Source organism: Pelobates fuscus, chromosome 4 (assembly GCF_036172605.1).
Source record: "Pelobates fuscus isolate aPelFus1 chromosome 4, aPelFus1.pri, whole genome shotgun sequence".
Classification (NCBI taxonomy): Eukaryota; Metazoa; Chordata; class Amphibia; order Anura; family Pelobatidae; genus Pelobates; species Pelobates fuscus.
In genome coordinates this window covers 99,818,009-99,836,476 of record NC_086320.1, presented here as the reverse complement: position 1 = coordinate 99,836,476, position 18,468 = coordinate 99,818,009, and the positions used below count along the sequence as shown (strand labels likewise).

The window sequence follows — 18,468 nt, the reverse complement described above, 5'->3', positions numbered from 1 at the left end:
TATGAGAAACCCTCACCTAATCTTTGAGTGAGCAAGCCCTTTCTCAGCTGTCTGATTCAGGGAGGTTGCAACTTTCAAAATAGCACTTTTATAAAATAAAACAGAGGACTTAAAATTCACAAACAATGCACTTCAGCAAGCAGAAAATGTTTTCTGTGCATGGAGTGTTCCTTTAGCTCCATCCAGTAACGCCCTCCTTGTATAAAGATCAAGAAGTAGTACATTATTCTAAACCCTACCCAGTGATGAGACTCACTTATTGCCGAGACCTCAACAGCTTCTGATAAATGGTGATGGATATCCTCGTATTCCTTAAAATGAGTGTCCAGCAATGTTAATTGCCATGTTCCTCACAAGTGCTAAATAAAGATCTCAGGTGTTAAAATTTCCAGCAGATCTCATTTTGCCAGGTAGAAAAACTAAGAAAATAATTTTTTTAAAAATCCGACAATGCTTCAGAAGTATTAGTCTGCCTAATATTTGTCTATTGCACTATACATGTTACTCTTGCGCTTCATTTGACATTTTAAGACAATGCAACAAGCTTACAGCTTTATACGGAGAAATCAGGTTGTGTGACTCCTACTCACTAGCATGTCTGAATAGCCTTTGATATTTCACTGTGAGCCCCTAATATTACATATTTCAGAGGTGTCTCTTTCTTAGCTTTTTTTTTTTTTTACAGGTTTAGTTTAATGAATGCTCTCTCCAAAAAATATGACAATAGCTCTTTATATAAACGTCTCCCAAGGCAAATTTAAATGTATTAGCTTTGAGAGCTGTAATATTAACATCTGCTGTTCCCTATCTCCAACTTCGGCATTCTCAGAGGTCTCATTGTACTAGTTCCCCAAACAAAGCATTCCTCACAGTTGACACCAATATGCTACTTTTAATGCCAGTATATTGGCATCAGAACATCCTGCTAATGTAAGAAACGTTTTCTTGTTGATCCTATTGTGATCTCTGTGCCTCAATCCAGGGCTTAGATCTATGTGTTCTAAGGTCAAGTATTAATTATCAAGAGGAGGAGAGGACAAATGGAATAAAATAAAATATATACATCTGCTAGCATAGCATTTCTCACAATACATGCATGTATAGATAAAAATCACTTTTTAATTTAAATTACCGGTATGTGTACCATGACAGGTATACTTTAGCATTTACTTGTAATTTACCAACTGCATTCTACGTTTTTAGATATTCACTCACCCCTACAAAGTAATCTATTCAACTGCTCCCGGTATAAAATTCCATATCTGACAGAAGTTTTACAGTGGTTTAAAAATGTGTATTCTCAGGTGGTCAGATAACCAAGGTCATGTGCATGAAGGTTCACTCAGGTTTGTTGCAGAGGGTCTATGTATTCTGAGTTATGGGTATGCATTGTTCATATAATATCTATATAGATGAGCACTTTTATTTGAGACGGTTAGTATGAAAGAGTTTGCGATATGATTAAAATAATAACAGTTTACAAATGCTACATAAGTTTAGATTCTGCACCTAAAAAAAAAAAATCCCACTTAAAACACACATGTATTATTTCAACTTCTCAGTCCTTTGAGATTGTACACCTGGCTGCAATACATATGTGAGGGTTAGTGATGGACCATAAAGCTGAATCCTATGTTTTGCATACACTGTGAACATGAACAGGATAATCCTGAGTAGTGCCAGTAAGAGAGAGGGGCAGTGCACATTAGGCAAGCAAACACCGTAATGCTAATCAATGAAAATACTTACATCATCATAGAGTTTAGCTGCCTTGGCATAATCACATTTGGCCTCAGCATTCAGTGCACATTGAGTAATTGGTTTTGTTCCAATTTTGCCACTGAAAATACCTCTAAGCACATCATAGTCTGCAACTGAACGATACAGCCTGGAGGGAAAAAAAAATCTCTATGGGTGAATTCAACTCTTAGTGGAAAAAACATTTGGTGGAAAAGACATATTATTGAACGTTTCCCACAATTTCATAAGATAAAAGAGATCATGTAAATATGTTTGAAGAAACCTATCTAGACTATAAAATTATTTTTATTTAGCCTAATATTCTTTACATGGTATGCCACTTAAAGAGGCACAATAGTCACCAGAGCAACTAAAGCTTAATGTAGTTGTTCTGTTGAGTTTAATCCCTGCAGGCTTTTTAATTTAATGTAAATACTACCTTTTCCGATAGGCAATGTTCGCATTACAGCCTAAGGACATCTCTAGTGCAGTAGCAGGTATAATATGGTAATAATATAGTGACCAATTACCGATATGTACAATACATAAAGTGCACAGTATGGGTATTGGTAACCAACATGTAATAAAAATTACTAATATATATATATTGGTTTTTTTTTGCATTTTTTATTTGCATTTTTCCCCCCACTACAGAGAGCAGAAGACAGACACTAAATTCAGGTATGTTGAGGTCTCAAATAAATATCTGTCCTGTTACCAACTGGTTAGAAAATGTCATTTCTGCATCGTCATCCAAATGCATTATTTACAAAAACATATTTAACTTCCCTATGAAACAAGAATTTGAAATATAATTAGCTTTGTATCTAACATAGGTAATATGTCAGAGCACCTGCCGATTATGCTACTCTATAAATTTGGGCAGTGCTAGATTCTGTTGAACAATCTTGTGCATCACTTACTTAGCAAGCTCTATCCAACGGATAACATCTGGAGGGATCTCAGCTTTAGTTTTTCTCTTTTTGGCAGGTGGCTCATCAACCGGATTAAGGTTGTAAATCCCCTTCTCAAGCAGTAGAATACCCATTGGCTGCTGCAGACTGGCTAAACAGCTTGTGCTAACACTTGCTGGGTTGAGATCAAGTAGGGCAGTATTTTGGTAACACATGTCCTGCAACAAGCACACACACACACACATTGACTATCCCTACATATATATCTGTACTACTTTTAACAAATCATTAGGGAATTGCAATATTTGGCTAGGGTAGCAGAGATTAAAAATGTCTTCTGTTTGGTTACATTTCCCATTCATTTATCAGTTCTTCACAGCACACGCAATAATTAAACCACAAACAAAGCAAAAAACACAACCCCTCCTCCGCCCCCCCTGAAAAACCAACATAAGTATATTCTGTTAAATCGGTTTTAAAAGACCACTTAGACACTTAGACAAATATAGCTTGTTTACATTTAGTGAAGTATAGTATAAAATAGACATTGTTAAATTAAGTATTGCAGCAGAATGCAATGAAAAAAAGCTGAAAAATCAGGACATGATTTCTAAACTGCCACCACTCCCTCATTTTCAAGCCCACCTACACAAATCTTATATCAAAACGTTCAGCTATCCCTGCTGCCACTAAACCTGTCCACGGCTAAGCCATAGTCCTGATAGTTTTCACAATATGACCATTTGTTTGCAACTCACGCCGTCCATTGAAACTCCACTCTAGCCAGCTCAAACTTAAAGGGCAATTTCTAAACTGCGACTGTGCCTTCATTGTTAACATTTCAGAGACATACTATGCATCAAAATGTAGGTCTGGGTCTTGTGATTCTCACAATATAAAGCTCTTCACTGTAGGATGTATATTTTTTAAAATACGACGGTTTGAAGATGGCAACCGCCAAAATACTCTGACCTGTGCCAGACTGGAGCAGCAAGTGATGTCATAGACAGGGCCTTTTGTACACCTGCTAATGTTTTTATAAATGTATGTTTTAATGTAACTGTGAAGCACTTTGGGTAACAACGTTGCAATTAAATGTGCTATATAAATAAATAATAACAGTTACTCCCCCCAATCCAGTTGTAGACTACTGGTGGAGGCAAGAACACTTCACACAATTTCCCCAGAAATTGTAGATTTTCTAGTTAATTATTTATTAGTACATGTCATGTCATGTCATGCAACAAAGCTACCAGTTATACATTATATATATGTTTATATATGGTTTTTATGATGTTGTATACGCTTTCAACGTGTACGGCTATCTCCATGCTTTTTTAATGTAGCTTTGTGTCGCTTGAAAAAAAAAAAAAAAACTAAAAACATTGCAATCAAAACTGAATAAAAAATGTTTCCAACCCACATTTCCTTCTTAATGCTAGGCTTGCTATCTAAATGGATTACCAGAATACATGATATGAATGGAGGGAAGTAGGATACTGTGCTGCTCAGGAAGTGGTTAAATTGCTCTCGCATTGTCGTAGTGATGGTGTGCATAGATCTGGCATCCTTGATTCTCTCGGTCTCTGCAAATATTCCAGAAAACAAACAACTGAAGAGCTGCTTGGCCAGAGTGGGGTCTCTCTACAAACAAGAAAATTATTTAAATTAGTACAGGCAAGACATATCCCAAAATGTGAAGGGAAAAGGGTAAGGTCACATTAAACTAATTACACATAAAATGATCTCAGCCAAAAACAAACCTGTGCTAGTGCCTGCAGTGGGGCGATTAAACTGCTGTATGCAATTTGGATATCAGGCAGGTCCCCGTGTCGATAATGTCTGTACAGAATAACCTGAGCATCTTGTCTCATCTTTGTCTCTACTTTTGTTGCCTTAAAAAAAACCAAGAAGTAATTGAAAAAAAATTATTTCAGGCGTTTCATAAACAAAATGATGGCAGTATCATTACTACTACGGCTTCACAGAACATGCGGATTTACACAACAATGGGACTAAATAGCTGTTATTTTCTGTAAATATTATCAGTTTAATAGAATATACTGGGAGTTGCAAGTTTAAATTATTAGGCAGTGTATTTTGTGTATTAATTATTTGTACTCCCTTCCCAGAGTGAATATATACTCTATATCTCATTCACAATACTTCTACAATGACAAATTTGCGAAAAACTTAAAATGATAACTGCAATGTTTTGACAGTGAGATGATCTTGGCACGAACACAACTTAAAGGGTTGGAAGCACTTCTGCAAGGGGAAGCTTCAAAGTCCCCTCCCTCCTGTGCTCCTCTCTGCCTCACACCATTTAAAACCCTCCTCGTGTCAACCCCCACTGCCTCTCTTCTTTCCTGGCTCAGAGCGCATATATGCAGTCTGAGCCCGGGAAAAGAGTCTAACTAAATGCTTATCTATGAGAAGCCTTTGACTGGACTTTGAAGTGATGCGGCATGGAATCAAGGGAATAGAACCTCGCCTGGCATTTCTTTTTTAAAACTAAAAAATGGGGGTGTACAAGGTTAATGGTACGCAATAGGGAAATTTTAATTTCAAAAAAGATTATTGCAAAAAGGGTTATAGTAACCTTTTAAGTTCCTAATTTTATTTTTTACATATTTCTGCAGTGTAACTCTGCCCTATTAGCCATGATCCCACTTTTCACAAATCAATTTCCTTATTAGATGAACTCAGCTCAGCCAATGAGAAATCAGTGTGAGCAGCGCTACTAACATCAATCCACTACACAGCCAATCACTGTCCTCTTATTATCAGCTCTCTTTCCCTTGCCACAGCTTTGAAACACTACACAGATAGTAAGAATATGACTGGCTAATCAACACACACGTCTCTCTGATTGGCTGTTCTACACAGCTTACCTTCAAATCAGAGAGATTTTATGTGAAAGGGCTAAAAGGCTGGGGTTATACCACATGGAGCATTAAAACATTTTGCTTTTTTTTTTTTTAAGGGGATTTAAACTGCGTATAGTGCAGCATGGATATGAGACCAAAACCGATCAAATTAATTAACATTGTGTTGGTGTCCAGAGTGTTGCTTTAATATTGACATGTCGCTGTTTGAAGATTAAATAAAACAATTTAGAAGCTGCAGAAATATTGATTACTCTAGCAGCGTTACTGTGAGATTGGCATGCAATATCAGTGTGATGTCTTGTACCTGGGATGAAGCAGGTTATAGATGTATTTTCCTTGTTAAACAAACACATTCATATTATCATAGTTTATTGTTTGATAACAAACCATATCACATTAATGCCAATAGTTATAAAGCAGTGTCTTGTTTGGGGGCATTTCTGAATAAAAGGTTTCTGGTGTTCACGCGAAGTACAGAGAAAATGAAAGTGAGAGTAACCTTTTCTCGTTTCTGCTCAGACGCTCCCTTCCTTGCGTAGATGATGCTGAGTTTCTCTTGATCTTTTAGGAAGCGCCGACGCAATCTTAATATATCTGATCTGTCTTCTATTCCTATAAGAATGTATTTAAAAGACAAGAACAGTCAGTAAAAAAAAAATACATACAATTAAAGACATATTTTCAACAATAGAACATCCAAATTAATATTTAAATCAAACTAACAATGAAGACAATGAATAAGGACAAACATTATTATCGACCTGCAGAATATGCTCTGTATGTTAATAATTGGTAAGAAAAACTGTTATTTTGATGGGTAGCTCTCAAGACAGGGAAAATGGAAATAATAGTTATATATATATATATATAGGCATACAAAGGCAAAAGGGTGGCTAATATGTGATATTATTATTGACATATTGTAACGGATCGCCTGGCACCCCGACTTGGTACCTCCGTTAAAGGATGCTCCTAGTGCTTGCTGAGGACTCCAAGCACTCTGGCAGACACCACAATCACTGAATCCAAGAAACCTTTTAAATTCTCCCAAGCATATGAATGCTGTAGACCATTGAATAGGAACCATACGAATAGGCTTGTACTCTTAGCAGTCAACTGGAACAGCATGCAATAAATCCTTCCCCCCAATAATGAGACGACACATCACTTTGAGGGTAAAACAGGAACTCTGGACTGTCTCATCCAGCCTGGCTTTTATTACAATAATACACATACAGTCCACACCCAGGGGGAGGCATAAAATAACCAATCACATACATGGTTCAGCCCACACATCCCCTCCCCTCAGATAACATTAAACCCAATTATCCGGTACACTTTTCCAGCCAAGTTCTGGATGTACCCCAAAACCAGGGGGTACACCTTTAAATCCAGCATTGCTGGATAGCCCTTATTCAGGGGGGAAACATATCCAAAATTCAAGTCATTCGGATGAATGGTTCGGGAGATATGGGGTTCCAAAGATTTGACCGACCGCATGGGTAAAGTATCCGAAAACAGTTCCATGCATTTTGGCCCTGCGGTCGGTCACAAACAAGGGAATGAATTGCCTTTGTTATAGAGCCTGGAGAGGGTTTGAATGAATTCCCTTGTTTGTGGGGTTCTTTCTACCGAACGGCGGGTCATTCGGTAGTTTCTATACGAATTTCTGGAAGTATGGAGGTCTCAGCGGTGTTTGCCTAGTCAAGTGTCCGATTTTAGTTCCAGACACTCGACGGCAAAACACCGCTGTTCGGTAGTTTAAGATGGCCGCCGCCACGTGTTTGTTTCCCGAATGGCGGCCACCCAGAGGACAAAGAATACATTACACTGATTGCCAATTACCTGTTTGCAACATTGTTGCAAACTGTAATTGGAGGCACACTTATTCCTGGGTGGTCGGATTGTTCGGTAGTTTCACTCAATATAATGAACGGAGTGATTCTACCGAACAATTAGATGAATGCTGCATACATATCCCAGGTTAAACTCAACACATAAATACATATGTAATATTAAAGGCAGTATACTGGAATATGCTCCACAGTCTTAAAGGGACAGTAGTCCCAAAAGTCCCAATATGTCCATCGCTGATTTTAAAGGGCCAGTAGCAGCAATATAAAGTACAATATGCCCCAAATAACCCAGGGGCCATAGTCAGCAGGTAGGAGGCTAGCAAACAGGCTTCTCCAGGGCCCAGTGGCGAGGTTGGTTTCGCCACACATATTAAGTAGTGCTTTGCCATTTTAATGTGGGGATACCAGCAAATGAGACAAGTATTACAAATGTTAACAGGAAAAAGAAAACCTTGCTTAAGCGAACTGTATAAGAGTTAGGTGCTTTCTAAATATTTTCCTTAAGAGTATAAACCTCTCAACATCTGCGATGACCTTCACATACTTTCTCCCTGAGTACATCCAAGATCACTACTCTACCTGGTTTGCAGTGCATTCACATCATACTGATTGTGGCCAAGATTACCTAAAATGGTAGCACTCAAGGAGGTAACGAGAGAAATGATCTATAGAAACTCAAAGTGAATGTGTGCATTAAGAGAAAACAGGGTGAAGGGGAAGACCAACGCCACAATACAGACGGGCACTGTCCATTTAAATCAATGGACAGGTAAAATCTTAGGATGGTGGCACTTGCCCTCTAACGCGTATATCCCCGTGTTTATATCCATGCTTTAAAAAATAGCCAAAATGGTAGATATAAACATAAACATTTAGTAGAAAACCTATCACAGATTACAGAGGAAAAGTGGAAATTATCTGCCTCCGATATATATCCTTTGAGGATATGAATAACAGAGCTTCCATTCATATTCAATCAACATTCAATGGAGCTTACAGAATGAATAAAGAGAACTTCCATCGAAGGAAACTTCCCACTGGTTCTTCTCCAATAAGTCAGAACATCAAGCAAAGACACAGGATTATTCCAGAAGTGAGGTCATATCTTCCTCTCCATTTCTATGATGAGTATCTCATTTAGAAAGATTTAGGAATAATTTAAAATAATAAGATTATTATAATAAATAAGCTTTGGTCACTATTGCAACCATTCTGCCAATCAATGCCCAGAAGACCCTTGATCTTTTTTCTTCAAAAGATGTCTAAAGGACCATTGGAATGAATTGTTCATTCATCTCCTCGTTCTGTAAGAGAGGATCTTGAGATGCAGATATTAATAAACTATGGCACTTCAAAAGCAGTAGTAAATGTGTTGTTGGATTCCAGAAATGTTTCTACCTCCTCCTTCTGACACCAATTTTTGTTTAGCATTTCATAGTTTTTTTCTTCATCCTACAAGAGGATATTTTGTAGACTTCCTCCATGTTTCAGACTTCGTAGCTCTGTCACTTTTGAGTATTTCATGAAGATATAATTTATTATTATTATGTTATTATTTATATAGCGCCAACAAATTTTGCAGCGCTTTACAGTGGGTGGACGAACAAACATGTGGTTGTAACCAGACAAGTTGGACACACAGGGACAAAGGGGTGGAGGGCCCTGATCAATGAGCTTACATGCTAGAGGGAGTGAGGTAAAGTGACACAAAAGGTAAGGATAGTATTAGACTAATGACAGTTGCAAGAGAGGAATCAGTTGGGAGCTATTAACAGGTTAATTGATACGCTTTTATGAAGGAGTGGGTTTTTTTTTTTTTTTTATATTCTTTATTTTAGTTGTGCGCAGAAATAACAAGTAGCCTCAATGCGCCACGACAGCTGCATCAGGGTAATACGGTAAACAGTTGCATTACAGGTTGTGGCACAGATTAGTCAGGCACATTTTTTTTTTAAATGAATATTGTTAGTACAACAGTTTGGTGACTCGTTTTGTTAAGTAGGTTAGGAGTGGGTTTTTAATGATTTTTTTTTGAAGGAGTGGAGACTGGGTGAGCATCTAACGGAGGAGGGAAGTGAGTTCCACAGGAACGGTGAAGCCCTCGAGAAGTCTTGAAGGCGAACATCAGAGATGGGAGTACGGACAGAAGATAGACGCAAGTCTTCAGCAGAGCGCAAGAGCCTAGACGGGACATACTTGTGTATTAGAGATGATAGATACTTGGGAGCAGCATTATGTTGAGATTTGAAAGCAAGAACCAGAATTTTAAATTGAGCCCTATATCTTACAGGAAGCCAATGTAGGGACTGACAGAAGGGTGAGGCGTGGGCGGTGCGGCCGGACAGGAAGATGGGCCTCGCATCCATTATGAACTGTAACGGCGCAAGTTGGGAGCACGTAAGACCACTGAGATGCGGATTACAGTAGTCAAGGCGAGAAAGGACAGTGGAATAGACCAGCACCTTAGTCGCATCTGGCATTAAGTAGGGTCGGATGCGCGCAATGTTTTTGAGATGGAAGCGGCAGGATTTGGCGATAAACTGAACATGAGGCCTGAAGGAGAGGTCGGAGTCAAAGAGAACACCTAGGTAGCGAGCCTGATGGTAGCACAGTTGACTTGGAGGAAGACAGACACAGGAGTAGCAACACTTGAGAAACACAGAGTGCGCTGGGGGAGGTAGGAGGAAGAGGAGCACCAGGAGAGAGCAATATCTTGTAGACCAATATTGCGGAGAATGAGAAGAAGCTGTTGGTAATCAACAGTGTCAAAAGCCGCAAAAAGGTCAAGGAGAATTAGAATAGAGTATTGACCACAATCATGCTGACTACCATAACACTATTTTGCCTTATGATAAAGCTTGAGCTAAATGTAAACTAGAGGGAAGTGCAAGCATGTGCGTGCAATCACCCAGTGTCATCTCTGTGAGTTACAGGATACCAGGACAGAATAAGAGATCGGAAATACTTGGGAAGCCATGAGCACAATCTCCAGATGCAGTCAACTGAAGAATGAACTTGTATGGAAGGAGTTGTGCCCTGGAGCTGCTTGTGAAAGGTGTATATACCCTAAAAGAGACCCTAACATTTCTTTGTCTTTTGCTCTAATATTCCAGTTCAGTCACGTGCAAAGATAATTTTCATGAATGACAAGATCAAAATACTTATTTTTTTGCAACTACAAATAAAATCTAGATGTAAACAAATGGACAAAATTGTGTATGCATTAGCACATTGTGTTATGTAATGCAAATCAGTAAATATGTAAACAACAGAACTACATATCCTTCTGGGATTGTGTGTTTGTTTCATGTATGTGGACATGAATTGCAGAGATATCAGTTCACAAGATTTATAGAAGGTTAACACTTTAATTCCTAGTCTCTTTTTCCATACTCTCTGTATATATAGACCCTAGAGACGATACAGAAACTGTATTTTAAAAACTACAGTAAAAGGCAAGGCATTTAGTAGAGGATTTCTTACCTTTGGTTTTACTGTCTGTTTCATCTCCCGGAAGTCTCAGTCTCTGTTGGCCAAAGTCTGGCCCCACTGGTTTCAGAGGGCCCCTTTGTAGTCTTTCACTCTTTTTACTGGAAAACAACAGGGCCGAGGAAATGGACTCTAAAGAGGCATCACCTGTGTAGTCTGCTAATGTGTCGATGCTACTTCCGGTCAGCCAATTAAATGAACTTCTCCCACCTAGTAGAGTAGAATATATCTCATTAGTATATATGTAAAACAGCATAACCGCAGTAGCTATTTGAAGTGGTGGAGCAAGGCGTCTTAGGGTGCAATCCTTCAGATGTTTGTAAGACTGTTTGAGTGGTATGCTAAATTACTGGGCTCTCAGAGAACCCAAAGGATGCCTTGTATGCAGCAGCCCAGATATTTAGTAAATTATTCACATTACATTTTTGCAATTATAAGTTGCATGAATGGGGCTGTATAGACCAGAGCTTGCACCCTATCATTGCTTTCCAAAATTGGATGGATAACCCGAACATTCACTTCTACATTTAATGAGCAGCATGCGATTGCCTGGGTGTTATCAGTGCCTTAGTTCTTGTCAAACTGGTGTAAAAGGTTTGAGGATAATTACATGTAAGAGAGAAAAACAGTTTGAGAAAAAAAATCTTTCAGGGATATTCGCTAAAGTAAGAACTGTTGGATTAGGCCATATCTCCCAAACAGGAAGCACAAATGACTTGAAGATTTTTCCAGTTCAGCTACTATGCGCCCTTTAAAGGTTACTCCAAGCACTAGGAATTTCAGTTATTTGAAGTGGTCATGGTGTCTGGAGTCTGTACAAGCAGTGTTGCGCTATGAAAGCTGCACACATAAGGAGTTTAACCTCCAACCCAGCCTGGAACTAGAGATCTGAACTAGATATGGATAATGTCAATTATGTGTAAACTTTTATTGTACACAATTTCATTCACTGACGGAGAGCAGTCAGTGGACGCTGTCAGCCATTAAACGCAGGGCCGGTGCAAGGATTTTTGCCGCCCTAGGCAAAAGTAAAGTTTGCCGCCCCCCCCCCCCATATGACATCACAATGCCCCATGTTAACTAACGCAAGTGCTGCAGTGCCGCCGTGTTTACATTAAAAGGCCTGCAGGGACAGGCTATAGACACCAGAACCACTACATTAAGCTGTAGTGGTTCTGGGGACTATAGTGTCCCTTTAATGTGAGATAAATTAGAGATTAGTGCCACGAATAATATACTAGATTGCCTACTTACAACCAGATGAGGATGGTGATGGGCTCTAGATGCAGTCTGCCTCCACTCGTCTGGTGTAGAGGCTGTTTGTGTTCTGGGAGAACGGAAAGCAGCTCCATTTTTTTAAAGGCCCTTTACACAGCTCATGGTCTGGGCCCCAGGGTCCAACTTCATGTTCCACCAAATAGTTTGTTCACAGGAGTAGGGGATGTCCTGATATGTGTGTAAGGAATGCATTGTGTGAATCTGTGTTTGTATGTGTAAGGGCTGCAAGGTGTGTTTCTGTGTATGTACGGGATGCAGTGTGTGCGACTTTAAGGGGTGCATTGAGTGTGTGTAAGGGGTGCACTGAGTGTGTGTAAGGAATGCATTGTATGTAAGGGTTGAATTGCTTGTGTGTGTAATGCATTGTGTGTTTTTCTGTGTGCAAGGGGTGCATTGTGTGTGTGTGATGGATGTCAATCTCTCCCTCCTCCCTTGTCACTCTCTTCTCCCCCTCTCCCTCCCTCGTCACTCTCTTCTCTCCCCCCCTCGTCACTCTCTTCTCTCCCCCCTCGTCACTCTCTTCTCTCCCCCCTTCGTCACTCTCTTCTCTCCCCCCCTCGTCACTCTCTTCTCTCCCCCCCTCGTCACTCTCTTCTCTCCCCCCCTCGTCACTCTCTTCTCTCCCCCCCTCGTCACTCTCTTCTCTCCCCCCCTCGTCACTCTCTTCTCTCCCCTTGTCCCTCTCTTCTCCCCCCCTTGTCCCTCTCTTCTCCCCCCCTTGTCCCTCTCTTCTCCCCCCCTTGTCCCTCTCTTCTCCCCCCCTTGTCCCTCTCTTCTCCCCCCCTTGTCCCTCTCTTCTCCCCCCTTGTCCCTCTCTTCTCCCCCCCTTGTCCCTCTCTTCTCCCCCCTCCCTTGTCACTCTATTCTCCCCTGCGTGTCCCTCTCTTCTCCCCCCTCCCTTGTCACTCTCTTCTCCCCTCCCCACTCTCATTCCCCCTCCTAACCCCGTCAATTCCACTCCTAACCCCGTCAATTCCACTCCCTGTCAATTACTTCCCCCCAACCTTGCCAATTTATTCCCCCCTTTCAATTTATTCCCCCCCACCCTCCCTGTCCATTTATCCCCCCCTCCCTGTCCATTTATCCCCCCCTCCCTGTCCATTTATCCCCCCTCCCTGTCCATTTATCCCCCCTCCCTGTCCATTTATCCCCCCTCCCTGTCCATTTATTCCCCTCCCTGTCCATTTATTCCCCTCCCTGTCCATTTATTCCCCTCCCTGTCCATTTATTCCCCCCCGTCCATTTATTCTCCCTGTCCATTTATTCTCCCTGTCCATTTATTCTCCCTGTCCATTTATTCTCCCTGTCCATTTATTCTCCCTGTCCATTTATTCTCCCTGTCCATTTACTTCTCCCCCCCTGTCCATTTATTTCTCCCCCCCATCCCTCTCCATTTATTTCTCCCCCCCTCCCTCTCCATTTATTTCTCCTCCCCCTCCCTCTCCATTTATTTCCCCCCTCCCTCTCCATTTATTTCTCCCCCTCCCTCCCTCTCCATTTATTTATCCCCCCTCCCTCCCTCTCCATTTATTTATCCCCCCTCCCTCCCTCTCCATTTATTTCTTCCCCCCTCCCTCTCCATGTATTTCCCCCCTCCCTCTCCATGTATTTCCCCCCCTCCCTCTCCATGTATTTCCCCCCCTCCCTCTCCATGTATTTCCCCCCTCTCAATTTATTTCCCCCCCCTCCCTCTCCATTTATTTCTCCTGCCCCCCCTCCCTCCCTCTCCATTTATTTCTCCTGCCCCCCTCCCTCTCCATTTATTTCTCCTGCCCCCTCCCTCCCTCCCTCTCCATTTATTTCTCCTGCCCCCCTCCCTCTCCATTTATTTCTCCTGCCCCCTCCCTCCCTCTCCATTTATTTCCCCCCTCCATTTATTTCTCCCCCCTCCCTCCCTCTCCATTTATTTCTCCCCCCCCTCTCCATTTATTTCTCCCCCCCCTCTCCATTTATTTCTCCCCCCCCCTCCATTTATTTCTCCCCCCCCTCTCCATTTATTTCTCCCCCCCACCCTCTCCATTTATTTCTCCCCCCCTCCCTCTCCATTTATTTCTCCCCCCCTCCCTCTCCATTTATTTCTCCCCCCCTCCCTCTCCATTTATTTCTCCCCCCCTCCCTCTCCATTTATTTCTCCCCCCTCCATTTATTTCTCCCCCTCTCCCTCCCTCTCCATTTATTTCCCCCCTCTCCATTTATTTCCCCCCCTCCCTCTCCATTTATTTCTCCTGCCCCCCCTCCCTCCCTCTCCATTTATTTCTCCTGCCCCCCCTCCCTCTCCATTTATTTCTCCTGCCCCCCTCCCTCCCTCTCCATTTATTTCTCCCCCCTCCCTCTCCATTTATTTCTCCTGCCCCCTCCCTCCCTCTCCATTTATTTCCCCCCTCCATTTATTTCTCCCCCCTCCCTCCCTCTCCATTTATTTCTCCCCCCTCCCTCCCTCTCCATTTATTTCCCCCCTCCATTTATTTCTCCCCCCTCCCTCCCTCTCCATTTATTTCTCCCCCCCTCCCTCTCCATTTATTTCTCCCCCCCTCCCTCTCCATTTATTTCTCCCCCCTCCCTCTCCATTTATTTCTCCCCCCTCCCTCTCCATTTATTTCTCCCCCCCTCCCTCCCTCTCCATTTATTTATCCCCCCTCCCTCTCCATTTATTTATCCCCCCTCCCTCTCCATTTATTTCTCCCCCCCTCCCTCTCCATTTATTTCTCCCCCCCTCCCTCCCTCTCCATTTATTTCTCCCCCTCCCTCCCTCCCTCTCCATTTATTTCTCCCCCTCCCTCCCTCCCTCTCCATTTATTTCTCCCCCTCTCCCTCCCTCTCCATTTATTTATCCTGCACCCTCCCTCTCCATTTATTTCTCCCCCCTCCCTCCCTCCCTCTCAATTTATTTCTCCCCCCCCTCCCTCCCTCTCCATTTATTTCTCCCCCCTCCCTCCCTCTCCATTTATTTCTCCCCCACCCTCCCTTTATTCCCCCCACCCTCCCCTACCTATGTTGTAGCGTGGCCGAGCTCTGTACTGTCCGCGGGTACAGGGAGCTTTTGTTTCCTGTACCCGGCCGGACTAAAAGGAAGTGAACACTCAGTGTTCACTTCCTGTTAGTCCGTCCGGGTACAGGAGAAAAATGCTCCCTGTACCGGCGGATCATACCGCGCTCGGCCACGCTACATTGAGGGAGTGACAGGAGGGAGCGCTGAGCGCTTCCCTCCTGTCAGCTCCTCTCCTCTGGCTGCGCCCGGGCGGTGCGCCCTCATGGAGCACCAGCCCGGGCGAAGCTGCAGCCGCCTGAGGCGCTCTACAGAGCGCTCGGGCGGCTGCAGCATTAGGGGGGCCGGCGCTCCTGGCGGCGCCCCTTCTCAAGGGGCGCCCTAGGCGGCTGCCTAGTCCGCCTTAATGGTAGAGCCGGCCCTGATTAAACGGCGATGGTAACGGCTTCTGACACTATAGCGTTCCTTTAATGCTCCTCGCAGTAGAGACATTGTGGGAGGTGAAATGGTTAGCAGCTCAGAGGGAGCCTTGGTGCTGGAAAAAGGTATGTAAATTGTTTTATTTTTTTTAAATGCACAATGGAGTTGGTGGGGGGACCTGAATACAATTGGGTGCAGGGACACTGTAACATTATAAATACAGATTTGTATTCCTAACGCTATTGTGGTTCTTTAAGCTTAGTGACTGTTTCCATCTGCAAACCTATATATTTTTATTAATTGAATTTTTGTCTATAAAAATCTTACTTTGTCATCAATTCCCACCATACATAATCTCTCTTTCTAATGTGATATTATGGTTATACCTAAAATACACTACTTTGCAAATGTTTTAGGCATGTGTTTAAATAAGTAATGTAAGCAAGTAAAGGAAGAATGCTTCCAAAAACAGAAAGTGTAATCGTTTTTTTTTTTTTTTTTTATCAATTAACGAAATTGTTAAAAATAAACTATTCACATTTCTATTTCTGAAAGCATTCAAATTTTACAGCATTTTTTCACATTCGCCATACAAGTTAACATCACGCCACTTTCAATGTATTACTGAGTAAAGGAATTGACAGAGCATTTTTTATCCATTGTGGTTATCTCCACAAATCTCTGCAGGCAACAAATAATCCTGATACAAGTGGTAAAATGAAAGACTAATGTCTATATTTAATGAAACATTTGAACATAACAGAAGACGAAGGAGAAGGATGAAACAAAATACCCAAATTCTGTGTTGGGGTAAACTGATAGTTCTGCTGGGTGGCTCGCAATTGCCCTTCCACTGTCTCCTGAGCGACAAGAGATCCCTGTGTTCTTGATCGATATCCACTCTGTGATGCTAGTGTTGGCACAAACATAGGCGTGAGGACAGTACTGCGAAACCGCCAGTTGGAATCAATGGTATAGTCCTAAGAATAAAGATTAATAAACATGATATAATGCACTTTCATCAGACGAGTGCTTATCCAGCTTTAACACAAACAAACACAGGATTATGAACTAAAGCAGGAATCGACAATGGAATTTGCGTTTGAAAGAAAAACTCCACTAATGCTCAAGTTTTGCTATTACAGCCACAGATTTGCATTTCCCTCGTCAATTTCTGATTATTGCCATATAATTAAGAAGCTCTCACAGTATTTTACCTGGAATTTACATTCTGAAAGTGGATGTTCAAATATCTGCCTAGTGTAATCCGGGCTCTTGCTGGTCATTTCAAGAAGCAGGTTTGTAGCTAGGCTCAGGAAGTGTTTTTCAATCTTTGTGGAGTATAACGAGTTCAGAATGGCTAAGACGCGTTCTGTAGTATTTATTGGCAACCTGGTTTCTGCACTCCAGAAGTTCCGCACAATAAGCCTTCAATTATGCAAAAATACACAACGTAAGACAAGAAACAACATATATGAATGCAAACCATAAATCTTGTAGATTAGTGAACATTGACGTTGAATTGTAATAAATACAATAAATACATGCACTTTGCAGGACAATGCAGATATCAGCTAAAAAATACACAATTGGGTCAGCGCTCAATAACCGAAAATAATAAACAATAAGGAAGCAACCCTAAAGGGGATCCCTCTCAACCCTTCAAAATAATAGAAGAAAAAAGAGAGAAGGGCTGCGCCACATAAAAGTTACGGTCACAGGAGATGATAAAAATGACAATTGGACAAATAGTACTAAAAGGTCTCGTCCCAACAATGCAAGTTCTCACATATAAAGATGTCTCTTAACAAGAGGTAGGTGCAGCTGTAGGTGCTGAATTATTTATGCTTGGGGGGTGTAGTAGGTCTGAGTGTCTTTAGTCTCCGTATGTGGATAGAAAAAGACAAGGCAGCCTAATAGCACAATTGTATATCGCATACAGTGGTACAATCCCCCATCTCATTGTACCACTGTATGCAATATTCACTAGAGCTGGTCATAGCTCTTTTACATGTGAGTGTAACATCACCATTGTTAACATACTGTCTTACTAAGTTCTGACATACTGCGCTATTAAGTTGCTTTGTCTTTTTCTATCCACATACGGAGACTAAAGACACTCAGCATCTTGCAGTGTGTGCCTCTCCATTCTTCCTCCAGACTCTGGGTCCTTGGTTTCCAAATAAGATGCAAAAGTTACTCTCATCAGAAAAGAGGACTTTGGACCACTGAGCAACAGACCAGGTTTGTTTTTCTTTAGCCCAGTTAAGACGCTTCTGACATTGTTTTTTGTTCAGGAGCGGCTTGACAAGAGGAATACGACATCTGAAGCCCATGTCCAGGATCCGTCTGTGTGTGGTGGCTCTTGATGCACTGACTCCAGCCTCAGTCCACTCCTTGTGGAAGTCCCCAACACATTTGAATGACCTTTTCCAGACAATCCCTGCTGCTTGTGCACCTTTTTGTCCACAATTTTCCCTTCCACATAACTTTCTATTAATGTGCTTTGATAAAGTACTTTGGGAACATCCAACTTCCTTATGGAGGGTGTCAATGATGGTTTTCTGCACAACTGTCAGGTCAGCAGTCTTCCCCATGATTGTGATTCCTACTGAACCAGACTGAGAGACCATTTAAAGGCTCAGAAACCCTTTTCAGGTGTTATGACTTACTTAGCTGATTAGAGTGGGACACTGTGAGCCTAGAATATTGCACCTTTTGCATCTTTTCACAATATTCTAATTTACTGAGATTGTGGGTTTGGGGTTTTCATGAGCTGTAAGCCATAATCATCGCACTTATGACAAATCACGGCTTGAACTTGCTTTGCATGTAATGCGTCTATCTCATATATTAGTTTCCCCTTTTATGTTGCATTACTGAAATAAATGAAC

General features: G+C 41.8%; 1 protein-coding gene across 1 annotated transcript in view; it reads right to left on the bottom strand.

The window, feature by feature from the left end:
• Positions 1-18,468, bottom strand: part of PRKDC (protein kinase, DNA-activated, catalytic subunit) — a 167,699-nt gene that overhangs the window by 37,175 nt on the left and 112,056 nt on the right. Inside the window, exons 57-64 of the mRNA XM_063451401.1 lie at positions 16,792-17,002; positions 16,368-16,554; positions 10,885-11,100; positions 6,045-6,157; positions 4,418-4,549; positions 4,119-4,298; positions 2,664-2,872; positions 1,750-1,888 (exon numbers count right to left, since the gene is read on the bottom strand). Of these exons, the coding sequence (XP_063307471.1) occupies positions 1,750-1,888; positions 2,664-2,872; positions 4,119-4,298; positions 4,418-4,549; positions 6,045-6,157; positions 10,885-11,100; positions 16,368-16,554; positions 16,792-17,002 (1,387 nt within the window). The remainder of the gene's footprint in view (positions 1-1,749; positions 1,889-2,663; positions 2,873-4,118; positions 4,299-4,417; positions 4,550-6,044; positions 6,158-10,884; positions 11,101-16,367; positions 16,555-16,791; positions 17,003-18,468) is intronic.